Source organism: Semicossyphus pulcher, unplaced genomic scaffold (genome assembly GCF_022749685.1).
Source record: "Semicossyphus pulcher isolate SPU_LCO1_2020_fin unplaced genomic scaffold, fSemPul1.0.p SCAF_2, whole genome shotgun sequence".
Classification (NCBI taxonomy): domain Eukaryota; kingdom Metazoa; phylum Chordata; class Actinopteri; order Labriformes; family Labridae; genus Semicossyphus; species Semicossyphus pulcher.
The window spans coordinates 23,694,622-23,715,313 of record NW_027211693.1 but is presented as its reverse complement, the minus strand read 5'-3'; the positions used below and the strand labels follow the sequence as shown (position 1 = coordinate 23,715,313).

Below are 20,692 nucleotides of genomic sequence, written 5' to 3'. Positions count from 1 at the left end.
CATCACCACTTTCCCCCAATATCCTGTGTGCCAGGACTACCTGTATCTCAAGTATGCAGAAATGAAAGTTGAGGCTCTGGGGGAGCACTTTGTCATTGAAGTGCCACACGCTGCGCGCTGAATACCAATCGCACGTCTTTGATGCTCGTAGCCGGACTCCAATAGCTGCTCTCGCGCCTTCTGTTGCTGCTCATCTAAAGTTCGACAAGGCCCTCTGAGGACAGCACATTCCCTCAGAGGTTGCGCCTTTCTCGCTCTAGTCTATCATCGCTTTTGTCAGCTTTCTCTTTTATGCAAACAGCCTCTAATCTTTATAGGAGCCTCCCCTTCACTCAGAACTGAACTGAACCACACAGTGACAAGAGCTCGGGGACTTGTGTAACAACGCGCTGCATATGATTGCAGGGCAACCTAAGCATTTCTTGCATAAATCTCCTCTTCATGCAACCCTGGCCTAATGCAAGTCTGCGCTGCATAAAAAAGCTACTTATTAAACACAGTGCTGGACCATGAAGAAGCTTTAGTGTCTGTGCCACAATAGCTGAGACGTGAAATTGATTTTCATGCTTAGTAAAATGCATTGGCGACTGCACTCAAGCTGTTGTTCCATCTCCAGCACACCTGCACATCAGTAAGATGCACGATGTTTGCCGACGAGGCTTCCGGTAATGTATGATCTTTTGAGGGGAACAGAAAACAATGCTGCGGTCTCATTTCTCTGCGCAATTATCATTCTTTCATTGTTACGCTGTTTAATGAGGTGCATGATGGGACAGCAGTGTGGTTGTCTTTGATGGTCTCGCCCCGGTCTTTACACGTAATTAAACAGCCACATCAGCCCGTTTTATCATCGCAGCCATTATCGCTATCCAGCTTCTCCTTCAATGTACATTTGAAAATGTAAGTGAGCCAAGCCTTCTGATGGAATAAAACCTCATCAAGAGGATAAACATTGCCCTGATGGTCCAACTCATCATTTTCTAATCATCCCAAATACAAATTTTCAACTGACTGCATGAAAAGATCCATGGAAGGAATTAAAATGATGAAACAAACCGCAGTGGTGCGGCGGCACATGACAGCTGCTGCATTGAGGAAGAGCGGCGCAAAGCTCGAAGCTATCCCGCTTTGTCTCAAGGTAAAGCAACAGACAGGCTGAAGACAGAGGAGGAGAGGGTGCCCAAACAAGCACAGTCGTCTGAGGGAAGAGGAGCCAAGAGCGGGTAGAGTCGCACTGCCAAGCGCCTAGAGCCACTCAGGCTTTCTCTGGGCACGTCAGCGGGCTCCCAGGCCAGCTGTCCTACTTGGTTGCGAGAAGCAGAATCGAGGCTTTCAAGAGGTTTACTTTAACACCTCTCTCTTTGAAAAAAAATTCCTCCGCAGCTTCTCCGTGCTCCCACCACAGATGAAGACACACAGTGTAAAGTGGAAACTGTCAGTGTCAGGTAATAAGCCGTATGTCAAAACTGTCAATTTATCTAGAGCCGCAAAAACAGCCTTGAGGGAATATATTAAACCACAGAAGAAGATGAGATAATTCAACCGATATAAAAACATGAAACCACCAAAATAAGACGAGCCACATTCAGGGTGCCGTATCTTAATTCTGGCTTTGGAAGTGAGCCGGAAAAAAGTGTGTTACTAAAGTACAACGTTAGTAAGTTTGCACAGACAGTTTTATAAAATAAAGCAGGTGAAGTCATTAAAAATTAAAGTGTAGGGGGTGGCAGAGATGATGACATATGCCACGTTTGAACCGTCGCACTTGATTTAAAATTTCCAGCTGGCAGATGCTGTATGCGTCTAATTAGGCCTGAATGTATTTCCAGAGAAACAGATCTGAAATAGAACTTTAACTCCTATTAATCAGTATGTTTTTTTGCTTGTCAGCCCTCCGCAGCTTTAATTAAAAGTCCCTTGAAATGGCGCTTCACACATGTCATTTCCTATTTGAGGACTTGGGGATGTAAGTAGGACACTCATTATGCAGAATACAGGAAAACTAGCGACTCCGCGACCACCTCTCGGATTGTTCCACCAGCGGACCTGCGGTGGCCCCCCATTGTCGGGCTGGAAACCTAATCTGTAATTGGCATCCATCACGTCTGCAGCACAAAGACATATACTGTATGTACACCTGATCTGCCTGCCTGATGAAAGGAGCGGTGATGACAGGCTTTGTGAGGGGCTGTATGGAGAATAAAGTGCTGCTGTCATGCGTGTCGTGTGCCGCGTTTCTCAGGATACACACGCAGCCTCTTTCAAGCAGAGTGTGCAGCCTTAAAAGAAAACTCTTCAGACGCTATCTTGTCCCTTTTGTCACTGAAAACATGGATTTGATTTTGCATTTAGTTGTTCTGAACAATTCAACCCAGGGGTAATACAAATGAATAGCTCTTTCTGCCAACAGGCTGCAGCTGTGAAACATATGAATTGTTCCTCTCCCGCTGATGAGTAATGAGGGAGCGTAAGATAAAAGACTGTCATATTGCCTCTTCGTCCACACACACAGAGAGAGAGAGGGAGAGAGAGAGACAGTGAGAGTGCTGTTTCATTAATTCTTTTCCAACTTAATGCTCTGCAAATGTGCAGGATTGGCCTGTCGATGCATCCATGCCACAAGCTAAGACATCTCTGAATTTCTCCGCAGAAGGTTGATCTCCTTAAAGACATGCATCGCTCTTTAACGCCTGCATTGAGAGCATGCAGATGCCTTTCAGATACCAATACACTCTCGCTTCAGTTTTTAGCTAATTTCTGACTTAATTGCGAGGCAAGTCCCTCGTGCCGACAGACATATTGCTTATTCCATCTGAACCGTCTTCCAGGCCGCTCGCTTTGACCTGCAGGGCTCTTCTTCATCAGGTCCAATTTGCCAGCCATGGCCGGCTGGCTAATTATATTTCATGAGCTGACCCTTCAGAGTTTGAGCCTGATGTGGGTGCTTTGATTAGCCTCCTGTTTTTATCACCTCTGAGTCTTCCACGTTGTTATCACACTTTCTGCTGACAGCCCCGGTGCCTCAAGGTTGCACGCTGCAGTACTGCCGCATAAATTTCGCGTTGGTGTCATAAGAGTTCAAGAACTGCTTCTCTGTCAACATGCCTCATTTGGAGCAATCTTGTGCGGGTCAAGAGTGCCGTACTAAAGGTACAAAATAGGAACGCTGCAAGGAGGAGTCTATGAAGGACATTTACACAAAGTCATATTTATGAAGAAGCGCGCCTGAGCGCAAAACGTTTAGGTCTGCGCATGTTTCGCCGTTTGAGCAAAGAGGAAAAGACAAAAGTTTTCCGCTGCTACTCACCCTAAAAAACTCCTTTGTGGAGCCTGAGTCCAGAGTGCCGTATGCTATCTCTGTCTGCTTGGCCAGATCTTCGGCACTTTCTATGGGAGAGACCATCCTCTCCACTGTCAGGAAGGCAGCCAGGTTGGCTGTGTAGGAGGAGATGATGATGAGGGTGAAGAACCACCACACACCGCCGACAATACGCCCCGATAGAGACCTGCGAGAGGGAAAGGTTGATGACAGGGAAACACAGAATGTAATTACACAGTGCCGTGTGGTGCCGATCAACAGTTGCGTTCAATGTACCTAATTTAATCGGTCATCAGGATTTGCTTGTAAATCAACTTGCTACAGCTTTCCGAGGAAAGTAGTTTAAAATGTGCTGCAAGCCGAGTCTTTAATTGGCTCTCTAACACGAGGTCAAAGTTCACTTCATAGCCTGCAGAAAGTATTGATAAAACCATTTTGAAAGATGGTAATTTCAGCGTGCAAACTGACAGACTCAATTACACGTATAAAAAGCAGCGATAAATGTGAAATGAGCTGAGCTTGAAATTACCAACACCTAAAAGAAGAGGACAGGAAGTGTGTACATCCCGTCACTTGCAGCTAACATTTCATGCAGTAGAAGCAGTATTTGTCTTCTCTGCTGCCCACTCTTGGTGCTACTGGCGCTGACCCACCTGGGCGAGATGTCACATCCCTGCTGCATGAAGGCCCCCAGTGAGAACCAGAGAGAGTTGAAGATGCCAAAGTCATTGGGGGGATCGGGCGGTGTCTGGGGGTCTTTGGTCTCGTCCTGCTCCTCTAGGTTCCACTCGTACGGACTGAACCGACTGACCAGGAACAGGACGACGCTCACCCCGATATAGGCAAACACTATACACATCCAGATCTCATAGGCCAGCGGGTCCAGGAAGGAGAACACGCCGGGCTTGGACTTTTGCGGCTTCTTTATCATAATGGAGATGCCCAAGCTCATAAAGGGCTTGGAAAAGTCTATCACCTCCTCTCGAACCAGAGTAATGGTGAGAGGTGCAACAGCTATATCTGCTCTCTGGAAACAGGGACATGCACAGCGAGCATTAGTCATGACCTGCATAAAAACGGGGCATTTCAAATGTGTGTGTGAATAACTGGAGCTGGAGAGGCAGAATAAAACAATGTTATCACACATATTACTCATAATTACAAGGGGGGAAAAAAGGCAGGCTGAAAACACACACACACGCAGCAAAAGCAGAGCAGCATCCGGCACATCTGAGTCTCAAACTGTAAAATTAATCAGATATTCCACCAAAATGTTGACGCATTGGGAGGTTAGAAGGAGGAAAAGCTCACGAGGCCACTACAAGACTTTTAAGAGAGACAGCTTGGAAGGAATCCACCGAGGCAGATGGGTGTTTGAGTCATGTTGTACCAAATGCTTCCTCAATCAGGACCCAAGGAGACAACTGAGGCGGAAAACTTCTCAATTGTGCAATCCCTTAAAAGAGGCAATTATATACCCCTTCTTGCAATGAGACTGGCTGTTTCAATAATTGAATTGTTTCATTAAAATTGCATAATAAAATAAAGTAGTGGGTTGTTTGACACCTTCGTAACAAGTGTGCAACTTTAAACTGCTGACTGTACAGTAAAAAAGGTCGCTGTATCCAAGAGACCAGCGAACGTCTTCACGTGCCAGCCAGCAGGCTGGATTTCCCAAACCCAGCTTATCCTGGCATCCGCTTTATTTGTGTGATTTTCCAAGCTGTTTCTCTTTATCTCCCTCCTTTGCTCTGCTGCTTCAATCACATTATGTTATCAAAACACATCCATGGAGGTGGTGCTGCCCTTTTTGGAAATCACAATGGGTTTCTTTGTAAAGGCAGAAGAAAATAATTAATCACGTTAGACAGTGTTACTGCAGCTCGCGTGTGTGATTAATTAAATAACTGCTCCCCTTCAAAGCAGCTCCGCTCCGTGAAGGACAATTCTTTGTATTGTCTTTTTCTTATGTCGAAATGGAGAAAAAAGATTGGATTGAAGCAGCGCGAGGCAGCAAATGTTTCTTACAAGGTCAAACTGGGAGCAACACAAATAGACCCAATAAACATGACTGTTTTCTTTACCCTGTCAACACAACAATGTGGAGGGCTATAACCATTTAATCCTGGTGCAGGCGTAAGCAGCACTCAATCAATGGCAAGGGAAACAAAGCAATAAAGAGCAGCCCCGGGCCTAACCTTTAAAAGACAACTAAAATCAAATTAATTTACTGGTCAAAAGGTCAAAATGTACAAAACTATTAGTCTCGGCCCACCTGCTCTAAAATTACAGGCCTGGAAAGACTTGACAGCGACGTGATGGGGGGGATTTTTTCCCCCTTCCATCTGCAGGGAGTGGACTTTTCCCATTTGAAAGATAATTCGGTGGCGATAGCACATCAAACCAAGCAATCTCTCAGGCTGATAGTTGGGAAATTGAACAGATGAGGAAGCTCTAACCCTCATGCATTTTGTATTTGGCCCCTGTTCAACTATTGTGGCTTTGGAGAATGGGCAGAAAGGTGAGGTTGGAGAGGGGGGCGGGGGGGGGCTTAATTTTGGAATTCTTGAGGTGTTGCGAGAGCCCGGGCGCTCAGTCAGATGTAAAACACGGTGTGACCCATCGCTAATGTGAGAGGTTCAACCTTTATGGAGCGCAACACATATGGATCTTGTTGCTTTCCAAACCGCAAACCGCCGTTTAGCTGTTGTTTCTAGAGCCGATTTTCTCAGCTGTGAATTTACAACGCGGCATATTCATCATACACATCAAACATTGGACATAATTACACGATCACTTCAAAGGCATACAATCTTTCATTCATCAAAGTGATTACAGTGTGTTCGCCATATGGACTTCTCATGTACCTACCTCTGTTTCGACTGTAAGAGAGAGAGAGAGTTTTGTAGGCTAAGCAAGAAGGATTAATTGCAATGAACAGCACTGAGAAATGATTTCATTTTCTCCGTCTCAAGATGATCACCAACTCCCCCCAATGCTTGAGGCTGCATTCGACAAATTGACTCACAGCTGAGACAGACAGCATTAGACTTTGAACTGGGCAAAAGCTGATGAGTTCACAACGGGTTGGTGATAACCTTAAGACAGAAAAATGAGATCTCCTCTCATGTTGAAGTTCCTTGCAAACTGCCATGTAATCAGTGAAATCGAGGCTCCCAGTACTCACCCCATAGACCAGTTCGCCCACCATCCCGTTCCACGTCTTGGTCTCGGGGTCTCGGGCTCCGTACTTCCCATCCATTACTATAGACAGTTTGTACTTAATTCCAACATGTTTGGCAATCTCAGATGCTAAATCGACGCAGTAGCCTTCATATCTGTCATTCCCATCCAGATGCATATAATTTTTCTTGTACATCACATAAGGAGCTTCCTGTTGATTCAAACACACGCTGGTTTATTCACTCCCATGCCCTAGCACACAGTCAGTTATACAGAAATATGCTTACATGCACTCATATGTGCCCGTGCCCTCACACACACACACACACACACACACACACAGATTGAAAACATTATAAGCTGCTATAATCACATCCATGCGGTCATGCATACACAGATGATGCCCAAGTATACACCGATAACAGCAGCGTGATCATGTGGTCACGCTGCTTTCATCAAGCCGTGGCAGCCAGCAGACACCGAGCACCAATGCACCCAACCCATTTTGAGCCCAAGGGGTGCTTAAAAAAAGGAGGGGTTGGAGGAGAGGGGGTGAAAAGTTTTTCATGTCTGTAGGAGAAGACAGGAGGCCAGAATGAGTTTTAACAGGGTTGGGAGTCATTGGTGGGCAAGGTGTGGGTCAGCTCAGAGGTGGGTGGGGATGGGAATGGGGATGGGTGTCATAAGTAAATGCCAGTGACAGGAGAGGGATCAGAGTGCCCAGAGTATCTCAACATATTCAAGCACCAATGCGCAGTTAAAGGCTGTTTCATTCCGGGGTACAAAAAAAAAAAGAAAAAGGTAAGAGCTGTTATTTTCTTTCCATAAAAATGCAATAAAATAAATTAAAAAAAACTCCATAGATAAATAATTACATGAGAGCAGGAGCGTGCTAGTTTCCCTCTCCTTTTCAAAACGCCGGCTGGTGCAGCTCGTCTTTCCTCTTACTGAGCACATCGTCATTAACAAACAATAGGATCGCTCAGGAGAGCAGGCATTGTCATTACAGCCACATACAATTAGAGTGCAAGTAGGAGAGCAATGGTTTGTTTGTTCTGTGCTGAACGTATCCCCTCACCTCGGATCCTCTGAGTGTTTCCCTCCAGTTAACACGTGTTTACCTCCTGACTGTAATTCTCATCTCGACATGTTAAATGTTTTCTCTCGATATCGAGCGACGCCGGATCACGCCTTGGAATACAAATGGAATCTAGCTGTGCATAAACTCCAGACATCCTCATTATGTTTGTCTTTATTATTTTAATATGTTTATTTGCGGGGAATGAGGCACTGCATCAGGTAATTATGGTGCCATTTTCGATTTGAAATGAAGCTATCCAAAGAGTCTCAAACATTAAGTTGAGTAAATCCGGGTGAAAATCAATTAATTTGAGGTATTGTGTTTGTTTATAATGCTGTTTGGGAATATTATCCATATAAAGTCACAGGCTGGAAGTTATACTTCAACACAGAACACATGAAGGAGCAATACAAAATAGATTGGAGAGGCGATAACCAGGAAATACACCACACCTTCATATCCCTCCTCCAATACAGCTTATTTTGCTTTGCCCAGCTTGTGCAACCATTGCAGTATGATCCTCTAGTCATTCTTCGGCCAGTCTATCCCGAGTGTCAGTGAACATTTACTTGATGAGGACAGACAGGTCTACTTACGTATGCGTTTGTATGCGTTTTATAATTGATGGAGTCAACCATTATCATTTATACCATTATTGTGATGTCACTGCTACGACAGGCCACTGAAGTATGGAAAATCAAAATGCTTTGACACCCACACGGATACAGTTGAAACACTCCCCCGTTCGGGATTGACTGTTTCAACATGTAGTGAGTGGATGGAAAGCAACACAAAAAAGATGTGGTTCTACCCGCCCAGGACAGAATGTATCACTCATTGGAATCAACACCATGACCTTGAGTGGCAGAATACGTGAAACATTTAAAACTGCATGGAAAGTGTACCATAATAGTAGTGACCACAATCGTTCGGTTTTCCACTGAGGAGTCGTTGGAGACCTGCGGGTCCATTATATTTACAAATCGTGTGTACTCGTTCCAGTACCCGATCTGCAAAGAGAAAGCAGGGGTTAGTGTTTTTATTGTTCCTTTTGTCAACATGATCTTTATTGTTTTCTGCTATCAATCAATCAGTCAATCAACATACATAGATACATGTTCATTCCCAAAAATCCCCCACCCGAAACATTAGACACTCAGGAAAAATAACAAAGACAAAATATATACCGTGAAATCCAGAATGTAAGTCGCACCGGAATATAAGACGCAGTCTGTTTTGGGGGTATCCAAATAAGGTTTTCTAAAGCTATTTATTAATAGCAATAGCAAAAATGAAATCCTGCCAGCTACCGCTACTGGTGCTGTAGGGTAGCTGGCAGCCTACGGTAACGTTGATTGTTGTGAGGGTGGCGGCTGCAATGGCGATCGTGACGGTGCATATCTGTGACGAAGCGTTAGCAACAATCAAGTTAGTTTTCCTCGCTTAAAACAGCGAGGAAAACAGCACTGCCGCATGTTGTAAATAGGAGACGTTGTAGCAGCACGGACCCGAAAACAGCTTAATGCGGAGGTGTGACGTCACCACTTGACAACCGGATAACGCCATCGCCCGGGTAAAATATCATAACACATTAAAATACCGCTCTCTGCATTTTATACTGGTGTATTGGTTACATCGGTGTAGCACGCAGCCCACTTTTTAGATGAACAAAATGTATTAAAAGTGTGTCTTATACACCGAATTTTACAGTAATAACAATCAAAATGTTGTGTATATAAAGCAGTGGTTAGCTATGCAGTCCAACTAGGATATAGCAGGGATACTTCTAAGTATTATGCAGGCCTCATTAAAACAACACTACATTTCCCAGAGGGCCTGCTGCCTCTGCCCTAAAGTTCGACCAAAATAGCAGTGGATGAGCAGAATACTAAACCGGCAGTAGAGGCCCGGTAATCTAGAGTTGTAATTCTACACTCTACATGCAGTAGGCGTCACGATCAAAGGTATTATAAAAATATACATGTTTTTTTGCAGCTGCTCAAATAGCCGAATGTGCAGGAGCTTGAAATGCAAGAGCATCCAGCAGACAACTTCAATCCCTCCCTCCGTCAGCTTCCCAGGTTTTATGGTAAATAATTGATACTCAGGCCTGTGAACTGCATACACGTTTAATAATTTAACATAATATTCCAGCGGCTCCACAGTTTCTTCTGCACAGTCCTGCCATTGCAGTTACTCTGCATTCTGCTGTACAGATGCTTAAGTCAAACCAATGTCAAGTGTTTGTTTGCCCATCTGAAATAATGGCTTCTCTGGCGCACGATGAAACGTGTTGCATATGTTGCTGCCAATAGTCTAACTGTTGCTGGCTTCGGTTTCCCTCGTCACATCTGGTCTGCATTTTTTTTTTTTGTGCCTCAGATCTTTGAATGTTTGGGGGAGACAGGTGTACAACAGTGCAGGGTTTTTAACAACCAAGTGGGGGCGCTACAAAGCAGCAAACTTCTCAAACTCAAGCTCTAAAAAGTGAGCTTACAGTTGTGAATTTAGTTGCACTCGCCAGACGGGAGAGAGCACTAAATGTTTATTCCTGGCTCGTGTCCGAGAGTGAGATTTGAGAAGAGCTGCTCGGGGGACGGGGCTGTGGGGAGGCTGTGTCATGGAGTGCTACTCCAGAGGCAAAATCCTGATCTCACCCTGAGCAGCTGGGACAGATATCAGCCCATACATCACTGGTGACAGTCACAGCTAAGAACCTTCATCCTCTAACTGTCAGCGGGGTGAGCGGGGCTCCAGGTCCTGACAAACTGCTGCCCGGCTTGTCTCATCTTCCCTCCATCCCTCACTCTCTCTCCCTCTGACCTCTTTTTCTCCCCGCTCTCTCCGCCTCTGATTGGCTGCTTGGAGAATGGCTGTGAGGGCTGCGCGATGCTAACTGAAGTGTGGGCTTCAGAGGGAATGGGAGGTAGGCGGCATAATCACGCGTCACATCGGACTGAGCCCACACTTATCCGGCTAACGAGGAATTCACAGCCGTCTCCTGGAACGCGGTGAGGTTATGAAATAAAACCAGAGGTCATCATGTGGTACCGGTTATAATGTGAACGCACCGCGGGGAATTACCATTTTGAAGAGGAGCCAGAGGACTTCTAAGATCCTCTTTATAGTAATTGGTTATTTGAATGGTAATTACTGTCAAATCAGATCTGTGCTCTCCTGCAGCCTGGAAATAGTCTTATATCAGTCTTTTGATAGGACAGTTGTTGCTATCAGATTGCAGGCTGGGTGTGATTTGTTGGGCTTGCGGTGCTTGGCACAGCTCATCAGCGCTACTGCCCAACAGAGGTGGAGAGAGAAAGGCAATCAGCATAACTCTGCAATGTCCTGTCAGCCCTTGCTGGTCCAACAAGACTGAAAAAAGTACAATGCTGAAAATGTTTTCTACTTTCACCTAACAAATGATTTCTCTAAAACCGTCCAGGAGAAAATGTTGGCATCCCAAACATGTGGCCCACATTCACTGAGCTTTTTTGTTTTGCACAGATGATCAATGAATCATTTAAAATTGCACGTTGGCTGAATTCCACGAACCAAACCTTGATGTGTGCCAGCTGTTCGCTGTGTTTCCATAAAGACCAGGACTTTTTTTTTTTTAACAGGCCTGGATTTGACAGTTGATGAATGAGAGTCGAAGGAGGTCACCGCTTTGACTTACCTTCCTCGGCCCACCTGTTTTCATCTCATAAACATCGATGGTGTAGTTGGTCCTGCGGCCGTAGTTGTCAAACTGGATGTTGCCAGTCATACCCTGCACTTGGACCTGCCAGGAGGGACAGACGGAAAGATACAGACAGACACTGGAGGATGTGTAACAGCCATCACTTTGCATATATAGCTGGTATTAAGGTGCTAGTGTCCATGGAGCTACTGGAGTGCTTGCAGTGTGTTAATCAAATGATGAACTGGATACGCTTTAATAAAAGATGTAGTTTTATGGTAATGAGGGCCTGGATTTGAGTGAGCTCTGTGCACAGATATCTGGGGGCAGAGGGAGGAGAACGGCTCTGCACTCTCTCCCCTTCTCTCTGTCACTTTCCATCTTTATCACACTCTCACTTGCTATCTTTGCTTCACTTCTTCCAGCCTTTTCTTTGGTTATCAGCTTGCCACTCTCCCTTCCTCCTCTCTCTCTCGCTCTCTCTCCTTTTCTCTCCCTCCCTTCCCCCCTACCGTTTTGAGAGCTCTCTCAATGTCGATGCCTTGGCTCCAAGGTACAGCGGGATTGGCGAGACAGTCTCCGGCGCTGCCCCGGCGAGAGACATCCACGCGTTGGCGCCGCAGGTACCTGAAGGCTTCTGCTATCACCAAGATGGCATCATGGGTCAGAGCTGAAGTGTACTACACAAAGCAGAAAAAACACAACAAAAAGCCGGCAGAAAAGAGGGTGAGACAAGGATACACGAGAGGATGAAGATGAACAGATATCTCTGTGCAGGGATATGAAAGACTTTACAGTTAGGGATGCACAACATTTTGCCAATATCCAATATGCCAATATTTTCCAACCCTTTTTGCTGATTTTGATACCGATATATTGGGCACATGTTTTTTCCCACCTAACTGCAGAGAACTTCAAGTCTCCCCTGTAGTGGAATTGATATCATGCCTACTCTTATTGTAGTGGCCCAAAACTGCCATACCGCAGACATCTTGCACCCTTCTTCATGCTTGACGGAAGGTACAAAAGATCACGTGTCTGATCGCTCACGTTTCTGAACGCACCTGAATGCAGCATTGCCCGGAAACACGGCAGTGAGGCAGACATGCCCGGACTTGTTTGCTGCACCTACTACGGAGACATCAGTGATTGCTGACAGACTCTTTTCATCGTGTGTGCATACATGAATATGTAAGTTAGTTTTGCACTGTTGTTTATGTTACACTCTGTTAGCGGCGGCTTCGGCCACGAGTGTATTTTCGCCATGTTTGATGTTGTTCAGTCGGTAAAATGACGAGAATGTGGGCTAACTGTTAAGTAGTTAAGAGCTGTGAAAGCTGTTTAACTTCTACTCATGGGCTCGAGTTTCTGAGGCTTCTTAGTCTTTATTTGTATATTGTTGATAACTTTGCGCAGGCAGTGCACGCGCACACTCGCCCCAAGTTAATGTAGCATTATGTTAAGCTTTAGGCAGAACGTATCAGCAGAAAAATTACAGGTTGTATCTTGAATATTATTTTGTCTGCATATTTTCTTGCTTCCAGGAACAAAAGCCTACAGATCAGTGAGTGCAGGACGGGGAAGTGCAAGCTCTGGTATTGATAATATAATAAGAACACTTTGATGAGACAGATTTGATTAAAGAAGCCAAGACTTTCCAAACTTTTAGTGCAGAGTTGGGGAGAAAAAAAGAACTTTCATGCATGATTTTATCTCCCACGCACTTCCCTTCCAACTTTGCCTGACCTTTCCACCGCTGAGGGCTGAGCCACTTGTTTGTTGACCACTGCACCGTGACAAAATCTAATTAAATGCCATTCAAAATCCATTTCTTTCTTGATCATTGTTTAATTAGATGTAAATTGAAGCGGCGATATAACCTTGCCTTGCACCGCCTATCAATATATCGATTGCTGCGGGGGGGGGGGGATGCGAAGCAGAGAGGAGGGAGTGCGGGGTGGGAGGAAGAGGAGGTAATGACAAAGGCAAACAGAAGGATGAGAGGAGGAGAGGAAGCGATAGAGAGCACTTCAGACGGGATCATCGTTGTGTTCAGCATGCACAATGAAAGGGCCTCGCAAGCAAAGTACCTTCAGAGGAGTGTTTCGCGCTTCTGGGAATTCTCTTTCATCTAGTCGCTCCCAGCGCTGCATGAACTGCTGCACAATCGGGTTCTCAGGGTTGACGATCTGAAACCCTGAAATGTTGGCTCCACCGGCGAAGACTTTGTCCAAGCTGACATTAGTGAATCCCTAAGATGAGACAGAAAGGAAAGAGGAGAAGACTTCTGTCACTTCTCTTTCTTTGAGCTTTTTTAAATATCACCTGGGCTGAAGCTCCGTAAAATATTAGCTTTTATTTTTGGCGGGGTGCAAGGTGCCTTTTATTATGGACTGTGCTGCATGAGAGAGAGCAACATGTGTTTGCCATTACAGAGGCGAATGTTTCTCTTCACACTTTGCGGTGTAACCTGACTTCATTTACCGACAAACAACCTGCCAGTGGATGCTTTAAAGTTTGTGTCAGATCACGTAGGAGACTAAATATTTTACTCAAACCAGCTGGCCTACTTTCATTCACATCGCTCCTCCATGTTAAAAAAAAAAATTCTAATGCATTTCAAAAACCTCTGCTGCTCCAGCTGCCTTTAAATTTCCTTCTCTACCCTGGAGCCATGACATGAAGTTATTTCTTTTTATGGTCAAATTGCTGTTTTTTAAGTGCGGCATTGTGTCATGGCGTGCAAGGACATGTGTCTGACTGCTGCATAATCACATCTTATAAAGTCGGGGAAACAGCAGCGGGGGAGCAGCCAGTGAGAGCAGGGCCGGCCTCCGCTCTCAAACCCTCATGCTAATATGAAGGCTAAACGAACGTTTCCCCCTACAGACTGAGAGGGAAAAGATGGCTGCCCTCCAAAGATGTTTAAAAAGGTTAAATGCTCTTTATTTATTGGTTAGGACATTAATTTAAACCCAAACATGAATATATTCATTCAGTTGAATATGCAGTACAGTCTGGCTGATAAAGCTTGGGCAACAACATAACTATCGCTGTACAGTACACAAAACAAAAACAGATATAAAAGCTTATATTCCACTTATTGTGCAAGCACATTTTTACACACGGCTGAGACTGAGTCCCATCTCGTGCAGCAAAAAGCAGGTCCCCCTCTCTCCCAGGGGAGCGGCTCGGTTGTTACTCACAAGATTGGCCAGAATGTAGTGGTAACCACGGCTGTTCTTCCCCAGGGTCACAACCTATGGGAGAAAAACATCGATACAGTAAACCACCCTTGAGATGAGAGCTAAAAGCCACGGCTTGTATAAGTGGCTACAACAACCTCTGTGGATGCAGAGTTAAGTTGAAACAAAGGAAAGAGGTCTTAGGAACAACAAGAGAGAGAGCGAGGGAGCGGTTAGAGGAAGTGTTCATTAAGCAGGAGCTGATAATGAGAGAGAAACAAAAACAACGTGGAATCTTCTCCTCACTTTGAAGTCATTCACGTTGCAGGGATTGGAGTCCTCCGCAACTGTTGGACAGAAGGTAGAAAAAAACGTTTCAAAGGAATTTACAGTGAGACGGTAAGATGTAGATCTCGCTCTGCTTTGAAAATATCACACCTTTGGAGCATAACAGCATGTTTTCAACCCACGCAGCCCGACTGAAAATAGTAAGTGGTGTTCTAAGCCGTTCAATCACTGTGGTACACACCATATGCTGCCTTTTATTCCAGATTTTCTACTTCCTTTTGTTCTAGGACCACAGATAAATCCAGCAGTGGAACTCCAAATTGTCCCGGCTCTTTTGCACATTATATGCCGGACAGGGTTTTCCAACAGGGCCTGCACAGCCTGGTCTGTTATTCATGAGTTTGCAGTGTGCCGTGGACGGACTTCTGAGAGGCTGCCATGCTCAAACCTGTCAACCATGTCTCGGTTTTCATCTGCGTTCTACAAACACGGCAACAAGTTTACAGCAAAATCAGCGTGTTTGCACATGTTCTGGCTCTGTCGCAAAAACAAACTGTCAGTTAATCATCCTTTTGTGTGTGCGTGTCAGGCCGCGGACGTTGGATATTTGTTACTGTGGATCGTTTACGACATTCCCGTTGGGTTGGAGGGAGTGATGAAAAGTGAACTTGCTGCAAAAAATCTTTGAAGGACGTGTTAAGTTTCACCCATTTCGAATACAATTACAGCTTTTATGGTGAACTCAGACTGACCTGGGAGCACTGGTATACAGTAGCACCAAACAATATACCATTTATCCTTGCTTGGACAGAGCACTCTCCCCAAAAACATTAAGAGGATATTTGACAAAAATGAGAAAGCACAAACACACAAGCCTCTCTCACGCTATAATTCTGCTTGGGTGGGTCTGCTCTCCTCTTTTTAAACAACCAACACGGCAGGATGTTCGACAGAAAGGAAACAAACCAGGAAAAGGATATAGAAGCAAGGAGGAAATGAGCAATGAGCTGATCCATGCAAAAATACCTCGAGCTGGCTTTTAGCATCAATCAATCTAATGAGCAAGTGACAGAAAACTCCATGGAAAGAAATCTCCGAGCTGCATGCATCGCAGCTACTCTCGCCGTTATTGTTCACAAGTCTGACTCTCAGACTTTAAGCCCTGCTGCCTTTTCTTGGACAAACCCCACAGCTCTGCACTCCTTCACCCTGTGCTAACCTTGACTCTGGCTGTAAGCCTCCCCACACCTGCCCCCGAGCTGGGCAGAGGAAGGCCTCATCCCCCACCGGCAGCCCGCAGCTCACAGCCAGCCTGGCAACAACTACGAGCAGCAACCTTGGGATGAAGCACAGTGAGACACTGGTGACACAGAGGCACACAGATCCTCCGGCCAGATCGCACCAGCAGCTACCCTCGACCATTTTAATTAGTAAGCAAGACTTCCAACTAGTGCTGGTAGGTTACAAACATTTGAAGGCAAAACACTTATTAACCTTGTTTTTGAGAATGAGATGAGATCAATGCTAATGTCACATATACAGAGCTGTTGTTGGGATGTGATTAGCTTAGCTTAGCATTAGGGCTGAAAACACCTGCCTGATTCTGTACAACCAACATTATGTGGATGTAAACATTTACAGATGCATGAGTTATTTACTGAGCTTGAGAGGTGTTGGTAGATTTGTTTTCCCCTTTGAACCGAGCTAAGCTAACAGGTACAATATTTATCTTTGTTGGGATGTGATTAGCTTAGCTTAGCATTAGGGCTGAAAACACCTGCCTGATTCTGTACAACCAACATTATGTGGATGTAAACATTTACAGATGCATGAGTTATTTACTGAGCTTGAGAGGTGTTGGTAGATTTGTTTTCCCCTTTGAACCGAGCTAAGCTAACAGGTACAATATTTATATTTGTTGGGACGTGATTAGCTTAGCTTAGCATTAGGGCTGGAAACAGCTTGCCTGATTCTGTAGTACCAACATGATGTGGATGAAAGCAACATTTACAGTTGCATGTGTTATTTACTGAGCTTGAGAGGTGTTGGTAGACGTGGTTTCCTCTTTGAACCGAGCTAACAGGTATAATATTTATCTTTGCATACGGTGCCTTCTCATCAAGGTTGTGTTTATCGCGTTTACAAGAAGAATCCACATGAACGCCCCCTCTTTGTGAGTTAAAGTTTTCTGAGATCTCAAAGTTCACGAGTTGTGATGTGTTTGCTGACGTTTTCAGGAATGGCGGAAGCCTTGGAAGTCAAGGGTCAAAACTCTCCCTGAGTATTCTGCTCATTAGCTTTGCTGCAACGGTTTGGCTAATCACCTTCATATTAAACTGGATACATTTGCAAAGCAGACTTTTATTTTTTTAACTATCTTTCTTCCGACACCTTTTCTTTTCATCTGTTTTTCCACCTCCTGTTCTCCTTGAACTCATATCTGTTGCTTAATTGCCTTCAGAGTTTATGCAAACAAACATCAGCCTGCATGCAAATTCTTCTGTTTTCAAGTGACACAGAAGAGAATAATGTTTTTTGTGCTGCCCCTTTAAAAATGCCATTCCTCTTTTTTTTTTTTTTTTTTTACATTGTACCCTCTTGCACATCAATCCACCAGCTGGCTCCTCCACCTTTTGTTCTGCTGCTTTAAGAAAAGCCAGTATTCTGCAGACTGGAGTTTTCTTTTAAGCCTGATGGGGACAGACAACAGGGATGACCTTGACTTCACCCTCATCCAGCCTTGCTGTGCCTCAGCCCTGCCAGCCCGAGCCCTAAATGTAAAACTACAGCTCCACATTTTCAATAAACGCCAGACCGTTTTCCTTCGAGTTTGACCTTTCCTCTGCAAAGTTTGCCACAGCACAGGAAGAAGCAGACTGAAAATGACAGCTTCCACAGAGTTTGTAAATAACAAACCAGTCTCTGAGACATGAAAAAGAGGAGAAAATAATGATGCAATTACTTTCAGCCTCTTCGTACGTATGAAACTCGTACTCTTAAAGAAACTGGAAGTGTTCGCCATGGCCTTGAAGCAGTGTTTAACAAATATTTTCACATTCATTAATTGTTGAATGTTTTTGCTAAATTAAAATGTATTTGTATAATATATCAAAAATAAATCAGTGAAGCCTCAGGTTACTTCTTTAAAACCTTTATTCCAACCAACCCTTCATACACCAAACTAATTACAAGTTAGTTATTTTACATATATACACCGAGCAGCTGTAACATTATGACCATTGACGTCCACTCAGGTTGAGTGAATAACATTGATTATCTTGTTACAACGGCCCCTGTCAGTGGGTAGGAGGCGTTAAGCAGCGTGTGAACATTTTGTCCTCGAAGTTGATGTGTTGGAAGCAGGAAAAATGGGCAAGCGTGAGGATGTGAGCGACTTTGAAAAGGGACAAACTGTAACCCTAGACAACTGGGTCAGAGCATCTCCATAACTGCAGCTCTTATAGGGTGTTCCCGGTCCTGTTATGGCTAGAGAAGGCGGAGAAGCCGGTGGAGGCAGTGTGATGCTTTGGGGCATGTTCTGCTGGGAAACCTTGGGTCCTGCCATTCATGTGGATGCTAGTTTGACACGTACCACCTACCTAAACATTGTTGCATACCAAGTCCACCCCTTCATAGAAACAGTATTCCCTAATGGCAGTGGCCTCTCTCAGCTGGATAATGCGCCCTGCCACACTGCAAACATGGTTCAGGATTGGTTGAGGAACACGACAACGAGTTGAAGGTGTTGACTTGGCCTCCAGATTCCCCAGATCTCAATCCAATTGAGCCTCTGTGGGATGTGCTGACAAACAAGTCCGATCCATGGAGGCCCCACCTCGCAACTTTCAGGACTTAAAGGATCTGCTGCTAATGCTTGGTGCCAGATACCTCAGCACACCTTCAGAGTTCTAGTGGAGTCCATGCCTCGACAGGTCAGGGCTGATTCGGCGGCAAAAGTGGACCTACACAATATTAGGCAGGTGGTCATGATGTTATGGCTGATCGGGGTATAATGATATAAAACAGACTGCAAAATCCGAAAACCATTAATTTTTTTGGGTATTTTTCCTTCTCTGCACATAATTGGTATAAATTGAAATATTCAGTGTATTTGTAGGAGGGGATAATTGGCTCAGCACAGTTCTTCTGTAGGTGGACGCTACATCCATGGGGGACAGTAAAACTATACACAACTATATAAATATCAAATGATATATGATCTTGAAATTACACCAAATAAATTAAATTTTTAAGTAAATTATAAAGCTCATATGGATCCAGAATGAGGTGATTGAAGATGTTTCAGGTATCACCTTGGTTTGAATGCATTTATCTATAAAACCAGACCTTTACTGAAGCTCACTTACTCATCATACTTCAAATAATGTCATAACTTTAAATAACTTTTTCATTTTTCTAGTAATTACATTTAAAAGTGGAATTTTTAGTGATAAGACGTGTCTGAAAATAAAAGCTAAATATATCAGCTACTGCTCTCAGTCTACCCTTTGGCTGCTAAGCTAATGTAACAGTAGCTCACATTTTATTAGCTAACGTGATAATATATTCACACGAATAAATGCTAGCCAGATCAGGATCTTTACACCACCGGGGCAAACGGATTTAGTTCCAAGGAGCTGCCATAATAAACTCCACATAGCTGCTTTGAGTCATTGTTAATGTGCATTTACTTATAATGGAGTATACATTTGCATTATTAATCAGAGTGTTAATAAAAAGGTGCTTAAAGTGTAACATTTAATGTAGTGGCTGCAGAGATACCAAAGTGTTCCACTCCACAGACAGATGCTCTGATATAAAAGGATTTTCCTCTTCTTCGGCCTCCATCTCTGCTTCAACGCTCTCTGTAGAAGTGCTCTTGGTGGAACACTCCCTAATTAATGGCCGGTGTCGGCTGTGGCTGCGATGCTTTTCTTGGCAGTCGTGATACAAGCCCCTTAAGAAACAGGGGGCATCTAGTGTTGGCCTTCTCCCAATGCAGAACCTTTTCAAATCACCTGACTCGTCCTCAGATTCTTGTATCTATGATCGCTCTGAGATATGAGAACAATGTGAGACTTGATCCTTTGGGCGGAAAGAATGACTGAAACCGCCCTCAAACTTGGCCTCGAATCAGGAAGGTGTCCTTCTCTGTTTTCACTGGAAACAAACAAGGTAATTTTCACGTCTTATTTGAACACTGTATTCTTGATGTAGTCATAACTGCATGTGTAAATTGTCAGTCGCAGCACACCGGTCTGAGCCTCTTATTCAGTGGTGGAGTCTGCAGGTCACATTCAGTTTAATGATAACGCTCTAATCCAGTTTAATTCTATAATCTCAGTTAGTAAATGGCCCTCAACAGCCACGGCTGGTGCCGGGGATTTGAAGGCACTATACGTATCCCTGGATTCAAACTGAGAGGAAGGCTTTAGGTATATTTCCGTCAGCCCTTCCTATCAGTAACCTGGGGAACATAACCTGATGTTGAGATCAGGAGCACCTTTTATATTAGAAGCGACCTAAGCTTGCGTTGTTAACTCTCTCCTCCTCAATCTTTCAAGAAATATAGTCTATGTGGTTAATTTCGTGTTTGTGAAATCAACCGCAAGGGTACATTCATCAAGGTTATATTCTTAAGGCTTAAGGCTGATGTTTAAATGTGAGAGAAGCCACACATGATGACAAATAACAATAGATTTAACGGTTTTGTTCCTGTAGTGTGTGGAGAGCAATGATATGACCAAAACAGCACACCACATACAGTAACAGATTCATTCACCAACAACCAGAGTCCGACTCTCAGAACTGGAGATCTCACAAAATCTCCCACGGTCAAATGAGACTTAAGAGTAAACAAACATGGCGGACGACGGGCAGGAAGACTTGGCGACGATTTTTGGACTTTTTACTGAAAATTCACGAAGAAAAAATTAATTATGGTCCTCCATTTCTGA

General features: G+C 44.3%; 1 protein-coding gene across 2 annotated transcripts in view; it reads right to left on the bottom strand.

Moving 5' to 3' along the window:
• The window catches only part of LOC138598552 (glutamate receptor 3), an 89,908-nt gene that overhangs the window by 17,550 nt on the left and 51,666 nt on the right, over positions 1 to 20,692 (bottom strand). For both annotated transcript variants that reach the window (XM_069670349.1, XM_069670350.1), the window contains exons 5-12: positions 14,469 to 14,522; positions 13,353 to 13,514; positions 11,775 to 11,942; positions 11,260 to 11,364; positions 8,489 to 8,593; positions 6,507 to 6,713; positions 3,973 to 4,346; positions 3,308 to 3,506 (exon numbers count right to left, since the gene is read on the bottom strand). In XM_069670349.1, coding sequence (XP_069526450.1) covers positions 3,308 to 3,506; positions 3,973 to 4,346; positions 6,507 to 6,713; positions 8,489 to 8,593; positions 11,260 to 11,364; positions 11,775 to 11,942; positions 13,353 to 13,514; positions 14,469 to 14,522 — 1,374 coding nt within the window. The remainder of the gene's footprint in view (positions 1 to 3,307; positions 3,507 to 3,972; positions 4,347 to 6,506; positions 6,714 to 8,488; positions 8,594 to 11,259; positions 11,365 to 11,774; positions 11,943 to 13,352; positions 13,515 to 14,468; positions 14,523 to 20,692) is intronic.